This window comes from Vombatus ursinus, unplaced genomic scaffold, assembly GCF_900497805.2.
Source record: "Vombatus ursinus unplaced genomic scaffold, bare-nosed wombat genome assembly UNPS02014809.1, whole genome shotgun sequence".
Taxonomy (NCBI): Eukaryota; Metazoa; Chordata; class Mammalia; order Diprotodontia; family Vombatidae; genus Vombatus; species Vombatus ursinus.
The window spans coordinates 18,010,892-18,027,411 of record NW_020954587.1 but is presented as its reverse complement, the minus strand read 5'-3'; the positions used below and the strand labels follow the sequence as shown (position 1 = coordinate 18,027,411).

The following is a 16,520-nucleotide window of genomic DNA, read 5'->3' as shown; positions in this document are numbered from 1 at the left end:
TCCAAATTCTTTCGCTTCCCTCCTTCATTGAGAAGGCAAGTGATTTGATGTAGGTTATATACATTCAGTCATGCAAAACATTTCCATATTAGTCATTTTATGAAAGAACAGAGACCAAGAAACCAAAACAAAAACAAAGTTTAAAAATATATGCTTTGATCTGTATTCAGACTCCGCCAGTTCTTTCTCTGGGGGTGGATATAATTTTTCATAAGTCCTTAAATTGGATTATTGTATTGCTGAAAATAGTGACATCATTTACAGTTGATCATTGTGCAATATTACTGTTACTGTCTACAGTGTTCTACTGGTTCTGCTCACATCACTATGCATCAGTTTATGTAAGTCAAAATAGACTATCTTTCTGAAGACTTAGAAAATTACTAAAAAAAAGAATTCACATTCTTTTTCCTAGGGAAAAGATTTGTTTTATACAGATAATGTCACAAGACAGATGAAAAAACACTTATTGGTAAAGTCTTCCCCTTTATCCCTCACTAGAGATTTATGAGGGTTAGCTGGGAGAGCTATTTTAAAACTCTACCCTTGGGGCAGCTAGGTGGCACGGTAGATAGAGCGATAGAACACCACCCTGGAGTCAGGAGGACCTGAGTTCAAATCTGGCCTCAGACACATAACACTCACTAACTGTGTGATTCTGGGCAAGTCACTTAACCCCAATTGCCTCAGCAAAAACAAACAAACACCAAAAAAAAACTCCACCCTCTAGTCTTTCCACTGAAGAACTTACTTGAAAGATGCACAGAAGCACTTCCTAATAAAGTTTGTAATTCATATAAAAGATATCACTGTCCACAGTTTCAAAATTGAAAGTCATTTTTCAGTAGTGTTCAACTTTTGTGACCCCTTTGGGGTTTTCTTGGCAAAAATATCAGTGTGGTTTGCTATTTCCTTCAGCTCATTTTACTGATGAGGAAACTGAGGCAAACAGGGGTAAGTAACTTGCCTGGGGTCATGCAGATGAATATTCCTGACTCCAGGCCTGGCTCTCTATTCACTGTGACACTTATATGCCCTCATATATCTCAGACTTGTCTGAAGGGCCATTGGTGGTGAGGGAGCACCCTTTGAAGAGAAAAAGTTCTTCAAGGGTCTCATCTCTGATGGGAATTTCCCAGGTTGTCAGTTGCCCATCAGTCACACTCAACCCAAAACAGTACCACAAGACAGAAAGTTGTGACGTTTCCAACAGTTTGGGGGCTTTACCTTTGCTTGTAAGATTTGGGATCCAGGGCAGAGTTAGGTTTCTGGTGCAGTCCTCTGGGAAGAAATTCTCTCCTCCTTCCTCTCTCCCCCTACCCTTGAAAATTCCACCTGAGCACTCAGTTGCTCTGAAGACCAGCCTCCCTCCCTCAGTTCCTTCATGGTTGCTGATTGAAATTAAGGTAAACTGAGGCAAAAGCTCCAAGCACAGTTTATTATTAGCAAAGCATGAATTTGCCAATAAACGGAGTCTTAGCCTCCTCAGCTCGCTAAGACTCTGCGAGCTGACAGATAATTTTTATGGAATTGAAAGGAGCATCTAAAATCTAAAAGACAGCATGGGGAAAACAATATGATTGGTTACAAAACCTACAGCATCATAGATGTGGGAAGCAATGTGATTGTCTGGAAATTTCAAATGCAGAACTACCAATGAGTTCTCCCTCCATCTTGTTACTATGGAAAACTCATTGGTGGTATCCACCTACATGACTAGTTAATGTCACAGTGATAATAGACCAGACTTTCTTGAAGGACAGCCAGTGTTGCAGAGATAACAGAGCAGACTCCCTGGCATGACCTGCATCTTTCAAGGATAACAGATTTCCTTGACACAAAAATAGAACAATGATTAACAGGAAAACTGAACTTCTAAAGTTAACTCAGAGACAAATGAAATGTGACTTGGGTAGTTACACAAAATGGTGGTGGTGATAAAAGAAAATAAAATCAATTATAGAATAAAATCAATTTGATTTTCTCAGTTTTCACTTTTAAAAACTTATTATTAGAGGAGTTAAAAGGGCATGGGTGTGAGTTGATTATGTTGGAATGATTCAAACCCCCCACCCCCACCCCTACCCCCCCCTCCCCGCCACCTCCCATGAAGGGGTTTGTAAGAGAGATGCACTGGGAGAAAAGGGAAGGGAGAGGTAAAATGGGGGAAATGGTCTAACATAAAGGAGGCATATAGAGCCTTTTAGAGTGCTTTTACAGTGGAAAGGACATGGGGGGAGAGGGAGGAGGACAGCAACAGGTAATGCTTAAATCTCATTCATCAGCACTGGCAAGGAAAAAAAAATATACACAGTAGTGTATAGAAATCTATCTTACTCAATAGTGAAATAGGAGGGGATAGGGAGAAGAGAAAGGGAGGCAGTGGGTAGAAGCAGATTATCTTTTGAGGAGGAACAGGATAAAAAAAATGAACAGAAGAAAGTCAGATGGAGGAAAATACAGTGATCATAACTGTGAATGTGAATGGAAAGAGCTCACTCATAAAACAGAAGTGAATAGCAGGATGTATTTGAAAGCAGAATCCAACAATATGTTGTTTACAAGTGATACACCTGCAACAGAAAGGCACCCTCAGAGCTGAAGTAAAAGGATGAAGCAGAATCTAATATGCTCCAGCTGAAGTACAAAAGGCAGGGGTAGTGATCACAATTTCAAAAGGAGCAAAAGGAAAAATGGACCTAATTAAAAGAGATAATCTGGGAAACTACATTTTGTTAAAAAGGTACTATAGGTGATGAAATAATATAAATAGTTTTTATAGCAAGTCTCATTTTTCAAATATAGAAAAGTTAATCAAATAAGGGTCATCCCCCAGCTGATAAATGGTCAAAGCATATGAACAGGCAGTTTTTAGAAGAAGTTAAAGCTATAGTCACGTGAAAAAAAATGTTTTAAATCACTTTTGAGTAGAGAAATACAAAATTAAAATAACCACTTCACATCCATGAGACTGGCTAACATGACAGAAAAGGTAAGTGACAAATGCCTGAGGGTTTGTGGAAAAACTAGGACAGTAATGAACTGTTGGTAGAGTAGTGAACTGGTCCATCCCTTCTGGAGAAGAATTTGTTACTATGCCCAAAGAACTACCCCTTGACCTAGCAATACCACTAATAGATCTGTATTCAGAAGAGATTAAAGATGTATAAAAGTATTTATAGCAGCTCTATTTATGGTGGAAGAGAATAAGAAATTGAGGGGATGCCCCTCAATTGGGGAATGGCTGCACAAGTTGTGGCATATGATTGTGACAGAACTATTGTGCTGTAAGAAATGATGAAGGGAGTGGTTTCAGAAAAACATGGCAAAACATATGAATTGATGCATAGTGAACTGAGAAGAGCTGGGAGATCATTCTGCACAGTAATAGCAATGTTGTAATGATGATCAACTGTAAAAGACTTGGCTTGTCCAATAATACAATGATCCAAGACGGTTCTTAAGGACTGATGAATAAATGCTATTCACTTCAAGAGAGAAAACTGAACTCTGAGTGCACATTGAAATATAATTTTCTCACTTTTTTTGCTTTTTCTCCCCCAATATGACCAATATCAAAATATGTTTTGTGTGATTTCACATGTATAATTGATATATTGCTTGCCTTTTCTGTGAGTTGGGGAGGGATTAGGAGGGAGGGAGAGATTTTGGAACTCAATGTAAAAAGAAAAGCACGTTAAAGATAAATAATGAAATTGAAGAAAAATAGTAATTCAGGTCTTAATGACAGTACTGTGCTGGAGGTGAAGTTGGTGGTTGGGTAGAGATTAGGTCTTCAACAAAAATTAGACATAATATTTAATTTAAACTTTTACCTGAAATGGAGGAACCTCATTTACTTTTCTGTGGCCCTGTCAACCTTCCCCTCTCGCCCATTTATTACCCACCCGCCAAAAAAAAAAAACCAACTCAGAACTATCCATGAACTCTCATAATGAAACTCTCCTGTTTATTTCTGCTTCCTAAAAATAATCTAAGATTTTCCCATCATATTTTCCTATTATTTATGGCCTCAGCTTCAAATGTCTTTATGCCCATTGATTTAATTATAATATTAGCATGTGATTTGGACTTTTTGTAAAATGTGCAATATGGTTTAATTCTGTTTTCTAATGTCAGTTTAATTTCCATATTTTTTCTCTTTTTGTTTTTGGTTATCTTATGAATTGAGTTTTATGTTACATCTTTAAATTCAAGGTCACAAGAAAAATGTTAGGCATTGACAGTGTTTATATAGTTTTTAATGTTGGCCAGAGGAGTTTTACTAGACACTCATCTGGAATCTGATATTTGTTGTAACAGATAGTGTTAGATACTTATTTAAGTAAAGTATTTTTGTTACAATTTAATCATCAGTAAGCATAAACTCTTCAATATTTAAAATATTGACCAATTAGCAAGCACTTAGCACCTAGTATGTGCTAGGGATACAAAGACAGGAGTGAAATAGCCACTTCTCAAGGATTTTACTTCCAAACTAGAACAATAATACTATTTACTCCTCATCCCCTTTTTCTCTCACTCTCCGTGCCCACCTTCTTCCCCTCCTCATCTTTTCTCCCCTCTCCCTTTCTCTTAAACATAGAAAGCATATCCATGGTTAACTTAGACAAAGCAATGATAGTTGAGAGGCCTAAGAAGAGCTTCCTGCAGAAGATAGTGCTTGAGCTGAGGTCTAGAAGAATGAGGATTGAAGAAGCGCGATTAGATTTGTTAATTGATTATTTGTGACTTTGGAGAAAGCAATTTGATTTGAGTAATGAGATCAGAGGCCAGATTACAGAGTCCAAATATAAGAGAGTGGAAATAATAGTAGTGCCGCTCTTTTTTAAAAAGTTTATTTATTTTTAGTTTTCAACATTCACTTCCATAAGATTTTGAGTTTTACATTTTCTTCCCCTTTCCCCTCCCCAAGACAGTGTGCAATCTGATATAAGCTGTACATATACATTCATATTAAACACATTTTCACATTAGTCATGTTGTAAAGAATTAGAACCAATAGGAAGAACTACAAGAAAGAAGAAGCAAAACAAAACAAAAAACAATAGGTCAAATAGTATACTTCCATAAGCATTCAGACTCCATAGTTCTTTCTCTGGATGTGGATAGCATTTTCTATCATGAGTCTTTTGGAGTTGTCTTAGATCTTTGTATTGCTGAGAGGAGCTAAGTTTATCAAAGTTGACCCAGAAGGCAAGGTGAAAAGGAAGCTCTTAGTGCATGGCCTCAATTTCCTCCATTAAGTATGAGGCAAGGGGAATTTGGCAAAAATGATGGAGTATGAATACAACAAAACTTCAGAATGCTTTTAAGCAACACTTTAAAGAAAAACAGCTTGGTCACAGGCTCAAATAAAATTCCTAGAAGAAATTAAGAGATTAAAAAGGCATTTAAAAATACTTTAAATGAAATGAGAGCTTTAGAGTAAAGACTTGGAAAGAGAATTAACAGCTGGTTACAGACTACCTGAAAAATTAGATTCAGTCAAATAGAAGTTAATTATTCCATGAGATACTAAGAAATATTTTTTTAAGTCAAAAGATTGAAAAAAAAATAGAATATATAAACTATCTCACATCAAAAACAACCAACTTGGGAAACAAGTCAAGGAGAAATGATTTAACAATCACAGTACCACCTGAAAGCCATGACCAAAAAATGAACCTGAATATCGCTTGAAGAATCATGAATATAAACTCAGATCTATTAGAACCCTAGAACAAAGCAAAAATAGAAACTATCCACCAGTTACCTCCTGTAAGCAACTTTAAAGTGAAGACACAAATATGGCAGTCAAAATCTAGATCTTCCAGGTTAAAGGAAAAATAATGCAGACAGCCAAAAAGGAGATTTAAGTACAAAAAAAAACAGTCAAGGTAACTCAAGATATGGCAACTTCTGTTATAAACTAGAGGAAAGCTTAGAATACAGTATTTCAATAGGCACAAGATAGTTTTGCTGCCTATAGTAACAGCTGTCATAACTAAAGGTGGAAGAACACAAATCTTTAATGAAATGGAGGGCTTTCAAGTAAGTATTCCTAAGGAAAACCCTGAGAAGAAACTCTGACAATCAAAAGAGGTATGAAAAGGTCAGTTGAAATGAGCATTCAGAAGGGACTATTCAGTAGCGTTGTAGTTGGCAGGGACGATACAAGTGTCTCCTCAGAACTTTAATGTCATCAGGAGTCATAGAAGGAGTTAAATAGAATTGAGAGCTTAGGAGTAATTTTTTTTTATGCTTTGATGACCTAAACTACAGAAGGAAGAATGGGGAGGGTCACTAAGTATGAGTTGAGGTCTTCATTTGAAAGTGTTGGGGAAAAGAAGTGCTTTGGAAGTCTTGAGAGAAAAGTTTGAAATAGCCTTTGATGAGTTGGGGAGAGGCAGGGGTAAAGTGATTACTTTGCTGCAGTGAAGATCTAGTTGAGGTTGTATAGCATAAATTTGTCCATACAGTTTTCTGATTACCACCACCTTTATTTAACACTACATGTGTTGGAATGGAGTAAGTAGACAGAACAAAAAAAAAAATAAAGATTTTATTAAAAATGGAATTTCTATTAAGTATATTTTTAAAAGAAATATTTAATAAGGTAGTACCATAATTGTCCTATTTTTGTGTGCTCTTCAATTTTTCTGTGTAGTTTTAAAAATGACATTGATTTTTTAAAAGTTATAAACACTCAGTTTTCCCTCTGCCCAATAGAAGCCCTCCTTTGTAATGACAATATGCACTAGTCACACAAAAGAAATGAAAAAAACCAGCGATGTCTGAGGGCTTATAATTCATTCTGTACCTCTAGTCCATTACCTCTTAGGTTGGAAATATGTTTCATCATCAGTATTTTTGAATTCATGACATGCGGTTGCTGCTTTGTCTAGAGTTCTGAGATATTTCAGTATTGTTTCCCCTTATGTTTTTGTAAATTATTATATACATTGTTTTCTTGGTTTTGCTTTTTCTGCATCATTTCATATGATTTCTGTCATGTTTCTATTCCTGATCTGTTTTATTTGCCATTCCTCATAACATAGTAATATTCCATCATAGTCATTTGTTTAGCTATTCCTATTTTCAGGGAAGATTTTTTTTTTTATGTGAATATGAGATACATACTGGACTGAGAATAGTATAAGCTCCTTGAGGGCAATAACTATTCCATTTTTGGTTTTTGTGTCACCTGTGCTGGTACTTGTGCTAGTACAGTCTTGGTACATAAGTGGCTAGTAAATATTTGTTGATTCAATAATTTATTTGATGTTTTAAAAAATTCTTAAATAGTATACTTAGCTTTTTAATTTTAATTTTTTATTCTGAACTTAAACTTCAAATTAAAGATCATTTCCCCATCCACAGCAGAACAGAAAAAGATTGCTCATGAAACTGAATCTCTACCTTGTACTGCAGCTTCTTTCAAGTTGTCTAGCTTGGCTGTGCTTTCCTTTAACTTTCTGTCTTGTGTGTGTGTGGGTGTGGGTGCACGCGTGCATGAACACATACATACATGTATATATTTAAATTTTATTTTTCCCCTATAGCACTCTTTTCTTTGGTATCACTACTGCCAGTACGTCCTCTCTCTGTCAATATCCCTCTAGTTAAAAAAATGAGAGAGAAAGAGGTGGGGAACCAAACCCTTGCAACAAATACACAGCAGGCGAAATGAATCCACACAATGGCTATTTCCCAAAAGGTAAATCTCTTTATTCAGCTTGAGTTCATCACCTCTCTTTCAATGAGGTGAGATATTAACATGCTTTCATCACAGATCCTCTGGAGGCATGGTTGGTCATTGCATATCAGAGTTGTTTTTCTTTACATTGTTATTGTCTTTGTATAAATTGTTCACTTCATTCTATATCAATCCATACTATCTAGGATTCTCTGAAATTGTCTTTCTTCATTTCTTATGATTTAATAATATACTATTGCATTAATTTCCCACAGTTTTGTTCTGCTATCCCTAATTAAGGGGCACCCCCACCCCTCAGATTCTGGTTCTTTTCCTTTTTTTTCTTTTTCCTTTATTGTCTCCTTCAGGATTAAGAAGTTTGTTGTATTTGTGATTATACCTTCTTGAGTATCATCCTTCCACTTGACTAGCCCCTTATCCCCAGTTATTTCCCTATTAGATTTACTATATTTCTAGACCAAATTGGAACTGCTTTCTCCATAATTACCAATGATCTCTTAATTGTCAGATCCAAAAGGGCTTTTTCTCAGTCCTCATCTTTCTTGACCTCTGCAGTTTTTGACCCTGTCAATCAAGTACCCACTTCTCCCAGGTACTTTTCCCCCTGTTTTCATTATGTTATTCTCTACAAACCATGAGTGCCATCTAAGGCTCTTTTGTGGAGCCTCTTCCATTTCCCTTTATGTTCTTTCATTTGGTGATCTCATCAGCTCTCATGGATTCAGTTATTTCCTCTTTCTTTCTTTTTCTTTTTTTTTTTTTTTTTTGATTAAATTAACCAAAAGTTTATCTATCTTATTGGGTTTTTTTTCCCTTCATAAAACCAGCTCTTAGTTTTATTTGTTAGTTCAGTAGTTTTCTTAATTTCAATTTTATTAATCTCTCCTTTGATTTTCAGTATTTCTAATTTGGTATTTTATTGAGGATTTTTAATTTTTTCTTTTTCTAGTTTTTTTTAGTTGCATGCCCAATTCATTGATCTCCTCTTTCTCTATTTTATTCATGTAAGCATTTAGAGATTTATTTTATTTTATTTTTATTTTTAGGCAATTGGGGTTAAGTGACTTGCCCAGGGTCACACAGCTAGTAAGTGTCAAGTGTTTGGTCTGAGGCCAGACTTGAACTCAGGTCCTCCTGACTTCAAGGGCCAGTGCTCTATCCACTGTGCCACCCAGCTGCCCCTCATTTAGAGATTTATAACTGCCCCTAAGAACTGCTTTTGCTGCATCTTACGAGTTTTGGTATGTTGTCTCCTTATTGTCATTCTCTTGAATGAAGTTATTAGATTGTTTCTATGATTTGTTGTTTGACCCATTCATTCTTTAAGGTTAGATTATTTCATTTCCAATTAATTTTTAGTCGATCTTTCAATGGCCCTTTATTACATATAATTTTTATTGCATCATAATCTGAAAAGAATGCATTTAATATTTCTGCCTTTCTGCGATGGATTGTGAGGTTTTTATGCCCTAGTACATGGTAAATTTTTGTGTATATGCTGTATACCACTGAGAAAAAAGTATATTCCTTTCTATCCCCATTTAATTTTCTTCAGAGGTCTACCATATGTAACTTTTCTAAAATTCTGTTCACCTCAATTTCTTTCTTGTTTATTTTGTGGTTAGATTTATCTAGTTCAGAGAGGGGGAGGTTGAAGTCCCCCACTAGTATAGTTTTGGTGTCTATTTATTCCTGTAACTCCCTGAACTTCTCTTAAGAATTTGGATGCTATACCTTTTGGTGCATATATGTTTAGTAATGATATTACTTTATTGTCTATGGTGCCTTTTAGCAGGCTGTAGTTTCCATCCTTATCTCTTTTAATAAAATCTAGTTTTGCTTTTGCTTTTGCTTTGTCTGAGATCAGGATTGCTACCCCTGCTTTTTTTACTTAGGCTGAAGCGTAATATATTCTATTCCAGCCTTTAACCTTTATCCTGTGTGTATCCCTCTGTTTCAGATGTGTTTCCTGTAAACAACATATTGTAGGATTATGGTTTTTAATCCATTCTGCTATCTGCTTCTGTTTTGTGAGAGAGTTCACCCCATTCACATTTACAGTTATGATTACTATCTTATCTTTCTCTTCATCCTATATCCCCTCCATTTATGCTTTTCTTTCTCCTTGTTCCCTTTCCCTCCTCACTAGTGTTTTGCTTTTGACCACCACCTCCCTCAGTCCCACCTCCTTTTTATTAGCCCCCTCCCTTTTCTTCCCCTTTACTCTTACTACGTCTTCCCTCCCTTCTATCCACCGTCTCCCTTTTCTTTCCTCTTTCCCCTCCTGCTTCCTATATGGTAAGTTGATTTCCATACCTGATTATGTTATTCCCTCCTTGAGCCAAATCTGGTGAGAATAAGGTTCAAACAATACTCATCTCCCTCCCTTCTTTCCCTCTATTATAATAGTTTTTTGTGCCTTTTCCTGTAATGTAATTTACCCTTGTCTTCCTCCTCCTTTCCTTCTCTCCCAGTACAATCCCTTAATTAGATCTGATTAATCTACTTACTTAGATCCATTTAATCTACTTAATTAGTTTTTTTTAATCATTACATCAAAGTCAACTTATACCCACCCTCTCTGTCTATGTATACCCCTTTAAAATGGTGTAATAACAATACAGTTCTCAAGAGTTACAAGTGTCATCTCCTCTTGTAGGAATGTAAACAGTTTGCCCTTATTAATAACATTTTTTTTTCTGTCTTGTTTACCTTTTTATGTCTGTCTTGAGTCTCGTGTTTGAAGATCAAATTTTCTGTTGAGCTCTGGTCTTTTTATCAGGAAGGTTTGGAAGTCCCCTATTTTATTGAATGAATGTCCATGTCCTCCCCTGAAAGAGTATGCTCATTTTTGCTGGGTAGTTGATCCTTGTTTGTAATCCAACCTCCTTTGCCATACAGAATATTGTATTCCATATCCTGATCTTTTTTTTTTTTAATTTTTAAATTTTTTTTAACTTTTAATGTAGAAGCTGCAACTTCCTGCGTAATCCTGACTGTAGTTCCATGATATTTAAATTGTTTCTTTCTGGCTGCTTGCAGTATTTTCTCTTTGACCTGGTAATTTTGGATTTGGCTATTATATTCCTTGGTGTTTTCAATTTGAGAGCTCTTTCAGGAGGTGATCCATGAATTCTTTCTATGGCTATTTTACCCTCTGGTTCTAAGACCTCAGGGTAATTTTCCTTGACGATTTCCTTAAAGATGTTCTCCAGACTTTTTTTTCATCATGGTTTTCAGGTAGACCAGTAATTTTTAAATTGTTCTCCTGAATCTGTTTTCCAGGTCAGTTGTTTTACCAATGAGGTATTTTATGTTTTCATCTTTTCTCATTCTTTTGTTTCTGTTTGACTGATTCTCACTTTCTCATAGAGTCATTAGCTTCTATTTACTCAATTCTAATTTTTAACATTGTTTTCTTCTATTAGATTTTGTACCTCCTTTTCCATTTGACCCATTTTACTTTTTAAGGAGTTCTCCTCAGTGAGTTTTTGTGCCTTCTTTTCTGTTTGGCCAATTCTGCTTTTTAAGGAGTTGTTTTCTTCAGTGTACTTTATTTCCAGTTGGCCAATTATATTTTTTAAGTACTTGTTTTCTACAGTTAATTTTTGTCCTTCCTTTTCCAAGCTATTTACTCTCTCTTGCATACCTCTCATTTCTTTTCCCAATTTTTCTTCTACCTCTCTTATTTGACTTTTAAAATCCTTCTTGAGCTCTTCCAAGAAGGCTTTTTGGGCTTCAGACCGGTTCATATTCCCTTTTGAGGTTTCGGATGTGGGTTTGTTGACAATGTTGTCCTCTTCTGAATTTCTGCCTTTGATCTTCCCTGTCCCCATAATAAGAATCTATGGTCATTGTATATATCTTTTTGCTCATAGTGTTTGCTTATTTCCTGACCTTATAAAAAAAAAAATTGAGGTCTTCTGCTGGGGAGCAGGGGGCACTGACCCAAGCGTCTTGTGCTAGGAGCTGGGGCCTGGTCACTGGTTTTGTGTGCTGGGGCCTCAGATGCTGGCAGTTGGAGGCTGTAGGGTTCTGGCAGCTTACCTGGTGTTGGACTGCAATCAGGAACACTGGAACTCTAGGGATAGGAGTGGGAAGCCTGGCCCCTCGAAGATGCCTGCTCACTCCTTTTTTTGGCTCCAGCTCACCGAGGTCTTGCACTCCTTGGATCCTGCTCACCTGAGCCTTGTAGATGAATGTTTCACTGCTGCAGGATGTTTCTCCACCTGGAGCTTTCCCTCTTGGAGTTGTGCTTCCCAACATTTTGCTGAGGCACCAGGAGGCTTGGTTCCCGGAGAGTGCCATGGCACATTGTAGTTTTTCTAAGCCAGTTTCTGCTGGTTCCCCTGCTTATACTGAGGCACTTGGGGATCCTAGTGGGATTGCCTGCTCCACCACTCTAGGGTTCAAGATCTCCCCCTTGTATGCTGAGGTGGGGCTTTCTGCTAGCTTGCTGAGATTTCTCCCATTTCTGTACTGCTCCCCCTTTCCCAGAGCGAAAGTGGCCTTTCACATTAATCCCCCAAGCTTCCCAGGCTACCAAACTGCTGCACTCTGTCTTTCTGCTGGTTCAGCTGTTCTAGGGTATTTTCTGGGCTTTCAGAGGTTAATAAGGGAGGGTAAGAGCAAATTACTTCTTGTTCTACCATCTTGACTCCCGGAAGCAGAACTCTGGATTCAGTTATTTCCATGTAGATGATTCTCATATCTGTATTTAGCCCTGATTTCTTCTTGAACTCCGTTCTTGAAAACATAAAATGCCTATTGGATACCTCAAAGTTAATTAACATGTTCATTAACCCTCTCTTCTCTCAAACTTCCCTATTACTGTTGAGGGTACTCCCAGGCACTGGGTTCAGTGTTATCTTCAGTCCTCCCATGATTTCACCCCAAATACCCAAATGCCAATGCCAAGACTTGTCATTTTTTCTGCCTTCACAACACCTTATATGCTCTCTTTTCTTCACTTGCATAGTCAACACCCTGGGACGGGCTCTCCTCACTTCACACCTTGATTATTTCAGTAGCCTTCTGATTGTCTTCCTTGACTTTTCCACTACTCCAGTGCATCTGATGCTCAGCTGTCAAAGTGATCTTAAAGCGTAGATTTGACTATTTTATCCCCTACCCTTACTGAATAATAAATTCTAGGGTGTCCTCATTACCTCAGTTATAAAACGTACAATCTTTTGTCGTTATCTGGCCTTTTCTTACCTTACCAGTGTTCTTGATGCTTGAGTCCACGTTCAGAGATACTGGCCTCCGTGCTGTTTCTTGCACATGACACCTTATCTCCTGATGCTTTGTTTTCTAACTGGCTTGCCTTTATGTCTGGGATGCTCTTCCTCCCCACATCTCTGTATTAGCTTCCTTCAAGATTCATGTCAAATCCTACCATTTTCAAGTGGTTCTTTTCCATTTCCTCCTGCCTCCCTCTGGTAGTACCTTCTCTTTCAAGTTCACCTCCCATTTACATTTTATATATCTTGTATGTACACAGTTTTTTGTTGTTGTTGTTGTTGTTGCTGTTGTTGTTGCTGTTGCTGTTGCTGTTGCCTGTAATCTCTCTCATTAGAAAGTGGGCTCCTTGAAAGTGGAACTGTGTTTTTGTCTTTCTTTGTATCCTCAGTACTTAACAGAAACCAGAATATAGTAAATGCTTATTAAGTGCTTGTCAATTTACTGACTTTGCTATCAGGTTCTAAAAGATATTAAGCAGTTGTAATTCATGGTTTCTTAAAACATACTGTCCAGACTTAAAAAAAAAATTATGGTTTTTCATCGAGTTCATTGATTCTTAAATTATCTCTCATCGACCTGTTTTCTGTCAGATTTTTTTAATATCAGATATTTAACATTTTCCATTTTTCCAGTCTTGAGTTTGTTCTAATATTTCTTGATGCCTTATGAAGTCATTGGTTTCTTTTTGATATTTACTGATTTTCAGGGAGTCTGTTACTTGGGTAAGTTTTACCATTTTCTCTTCTATGCTGTTTATTCTCCTTCCAATTCTTTCCTATGTAGCTTTTATTTCATATTTTATCTCTTGCTTCATTTTTTTCTAGGTATTCATGTAGTCCTTATGGAAAATCCATTTTTTCCTTTGAGTCCCTGCTTGCAGTTGTTATGGAGTTATTCACTCCTAGGTTGGGTCTTTGGGCATCTTTGGATCTACAATAATTCTTTATAGAGGTCGGTGTCTTCTTTTGTTTACTCATCTCTCTGGTCTTAGTTCCTGAATTGCGGCTTTGTGCCAGGGCTAGGAACAGCCCCTTGATGCATTCAGCCCTATTTCATCTTGCCCTGGGTTCCTCTACTGACCTCTACCTCCTAGGTTGAGGGTCCCTCCCTGCTTTGAGGTTCATATTGTTGGGCATTCAGAAACCTCTATGTTATCTCATAACAAAATTCTAGGGACCTTTGAACCTTGGGGTGTTCTCATTTGAGTGTTGCCTTGGTGGCCCTGGTCGGTACCATAGCTGCATTTCTCTATTGGCTCTGGTAGTTTCCAAGGACCCTTGTTGTCGATTCCCACCACTCTGGGGCTTTCTGGAAGTGCCCTTTATTCTTTCTGTCTCTAGACATAGATTAGTCCTTCTTTGATTGCACTAGCAGGCTTCCAACTTGTTTGCCTGTGCTGGTATTATTAGTCTTGCTGGCACCCTTCCTTCCTATTTTGTGTTGGCTTCTGGCTGGATTTTTATGCAGTTTTGAGATAAAAGAAATCCTTTTAGTTCCTCATTGAATTTCTTAATTGTCATTTAACCTTGTGCTAATTTTTAGGATTTTGTTAGGGGAGCTGATCAGCTTGCTTCCTTTCTTGTTGGCCAGAAGTACCCATTAACCCACTTTAAAAATACAAACACAATATAGAATTGAACCCAAAATATGATTTAGTTAATATATTAACACAATACATAATTAATTATATATAATTAATATAATTTTCTATCATTTGTTTAAGAGCTAATATAATTATTTTTAACAAAATAGCAATAAGAATTTTTTGCTCCCATTTCCCATGCAACTTCTTTTATGTCTGTATTTATAAAGTGTGTGTGTGTGTGTATGTATTATGTGTTTGTTCTGCATATATTCTAGTTCTTTGAGGATTGATTTACTTCACTTTACATAACTATTATTGATACTCATTTTTAATTTCATTTTTCTTAATTACATTGACATATAAAATCCAGTTTTATTAATTTCAAGTCCAGTCATTGAACATGTAAGATAGTCTCATTTTTGGTATTATAAAGTAGCTATGGATGTTTGTATATATAGATATTTTATTGTGATTCTTGGGTTGCAGGGTATCATCAGTTTTGTAACTGTATGGCTAGATTGCTTTCCACAAGGCTAAAACCAATTTATACTATCAACAGGAATGTTTAAGACCGAGTTCTCCTACATCCTTTCTAATATTGAATCTCATTCCTTTTTATCTGGTTGTACCAACTTGATGGTTATAACGTAGTATTATAAAGTCATTTTATGTTTCTTCAGATTATTAAGAAGTTTGTACAACTTTTGGGGTGTGTTTATTAGTAGTTTGCATTTTATTCTATGAAAATTGCTCACATATTTTGGTCATTTCTATTTAGAAGTGGATATTACTTTGATAGTTGTATATGATAGATTTTTTTTTTTTCAGATATATTTGCCATTTGACTTTCATATGACCCAAATAGCAGACTGGCCTTCTGGGGAAAATGTTGAGCTTGATTTTATATCTGACTTCACTAACTCTTTGACATTGGACAAGATGTTTCCCTGTATTTTCCTTAGATAGCTAAATCCTAAGGAGATAGTTTTAGTTACCAAGTCATAACTATTTTGGTAGAGTTCTCCACTGACATAATAATAGCTTCTTCCCATATTAAGGAATATTGCCATAAAGATTTTTTGTATATACTTTTCTTGATTTGTGTGATTGTGTGAGCGCATGCACACACACGTTGTTATCCGAAATCTTCTTATATAATCAAATCTATTATTATTCCATTTAACAATAATAACTAGTATTTCTTTAAGATTTGCAAAGTGCTTTACAAATACTATCTCATTTGATCTTCACAAACCCTCTGAGAGATAGGTGCTATTATTCACCCCCATTTTACACATAAAGAAACATTGGGAAACAGACTTTATCAGGGTCACAGAGGTATTAAGTGTGTTAGGTCAGATTTGAACTTGGGTTTTCCTGACTCCAAACCTAATATTCTATCCATGCTTTATACATTTGCATGGTAGGAAAAGATTCTTTTCTTTCCGTATTAATATAAATGTTACTGCTTTTACTTTAAATATTTTCATGACAAATATTTTAAAATGTCTTATTTGTGACACATATTTATTGCATCTCTTTTTTCCCTTCTCTCTTCCCCCTTTCCCCCTCCCCCAGAGTAAAATAGTTCGTGTTCTGAACCTTTGGCAAAAAAATGGAGTGTTCAAAATTGAAATTATTCAGCCTCTTTTGGACATGGCAGCAGGAGCTACTAGTGCTGCCTCGGTGCCAGAAAATGTTACTAATAATGAAGGTATGATGATCTAAAATGTTAACCTGTGAATTTACTTAATGCAGTGATTTTCGTGAAGCATATGACTTTGCTTCAAGTTCAAGGATGTAGGGTTTTGTTTTGTAGTTCAATAACTACAGACTGGATTCGTGTATTTGTGAAATTCTTCCATACTTGGGTTCTTAATACTCAGACATATAACTGAATATGCCAAAATTAATACCCTGCCAGACTTACTAGAATAAAAGCTAGTAATTATTGTTACTTTTTATTTATTT

At 36.3% G+C, this 16,520-nt stretch overlaps 1 protein-coding gene across 6 annotated transcripts in view; it reads left to right on the top strand.

Moving 5' to 3' along the window:
* The window catches only part of SCAF4 (SR-related CTD associated factor 4), a 107,784-nt gene that overhangs the window by 42,548 nt on the left and 48,716 nt on the right, over positions 1-16,520 (top strand). For all 6 annotated transcript variants that reach the window (XM_027875558.1, XM_027875554.1, XM_027875557.1 and 3 more), the window contains exon 5: positions 16,128-16,263. In XM_027875558.1, coding sequence (XP_027731359.1) covers positions 16,128-16,263 — 136 coding nt within the window. The remainder of the gene's footprint in view (positions 1-16,127; positions 16,264-16,520) is intronic.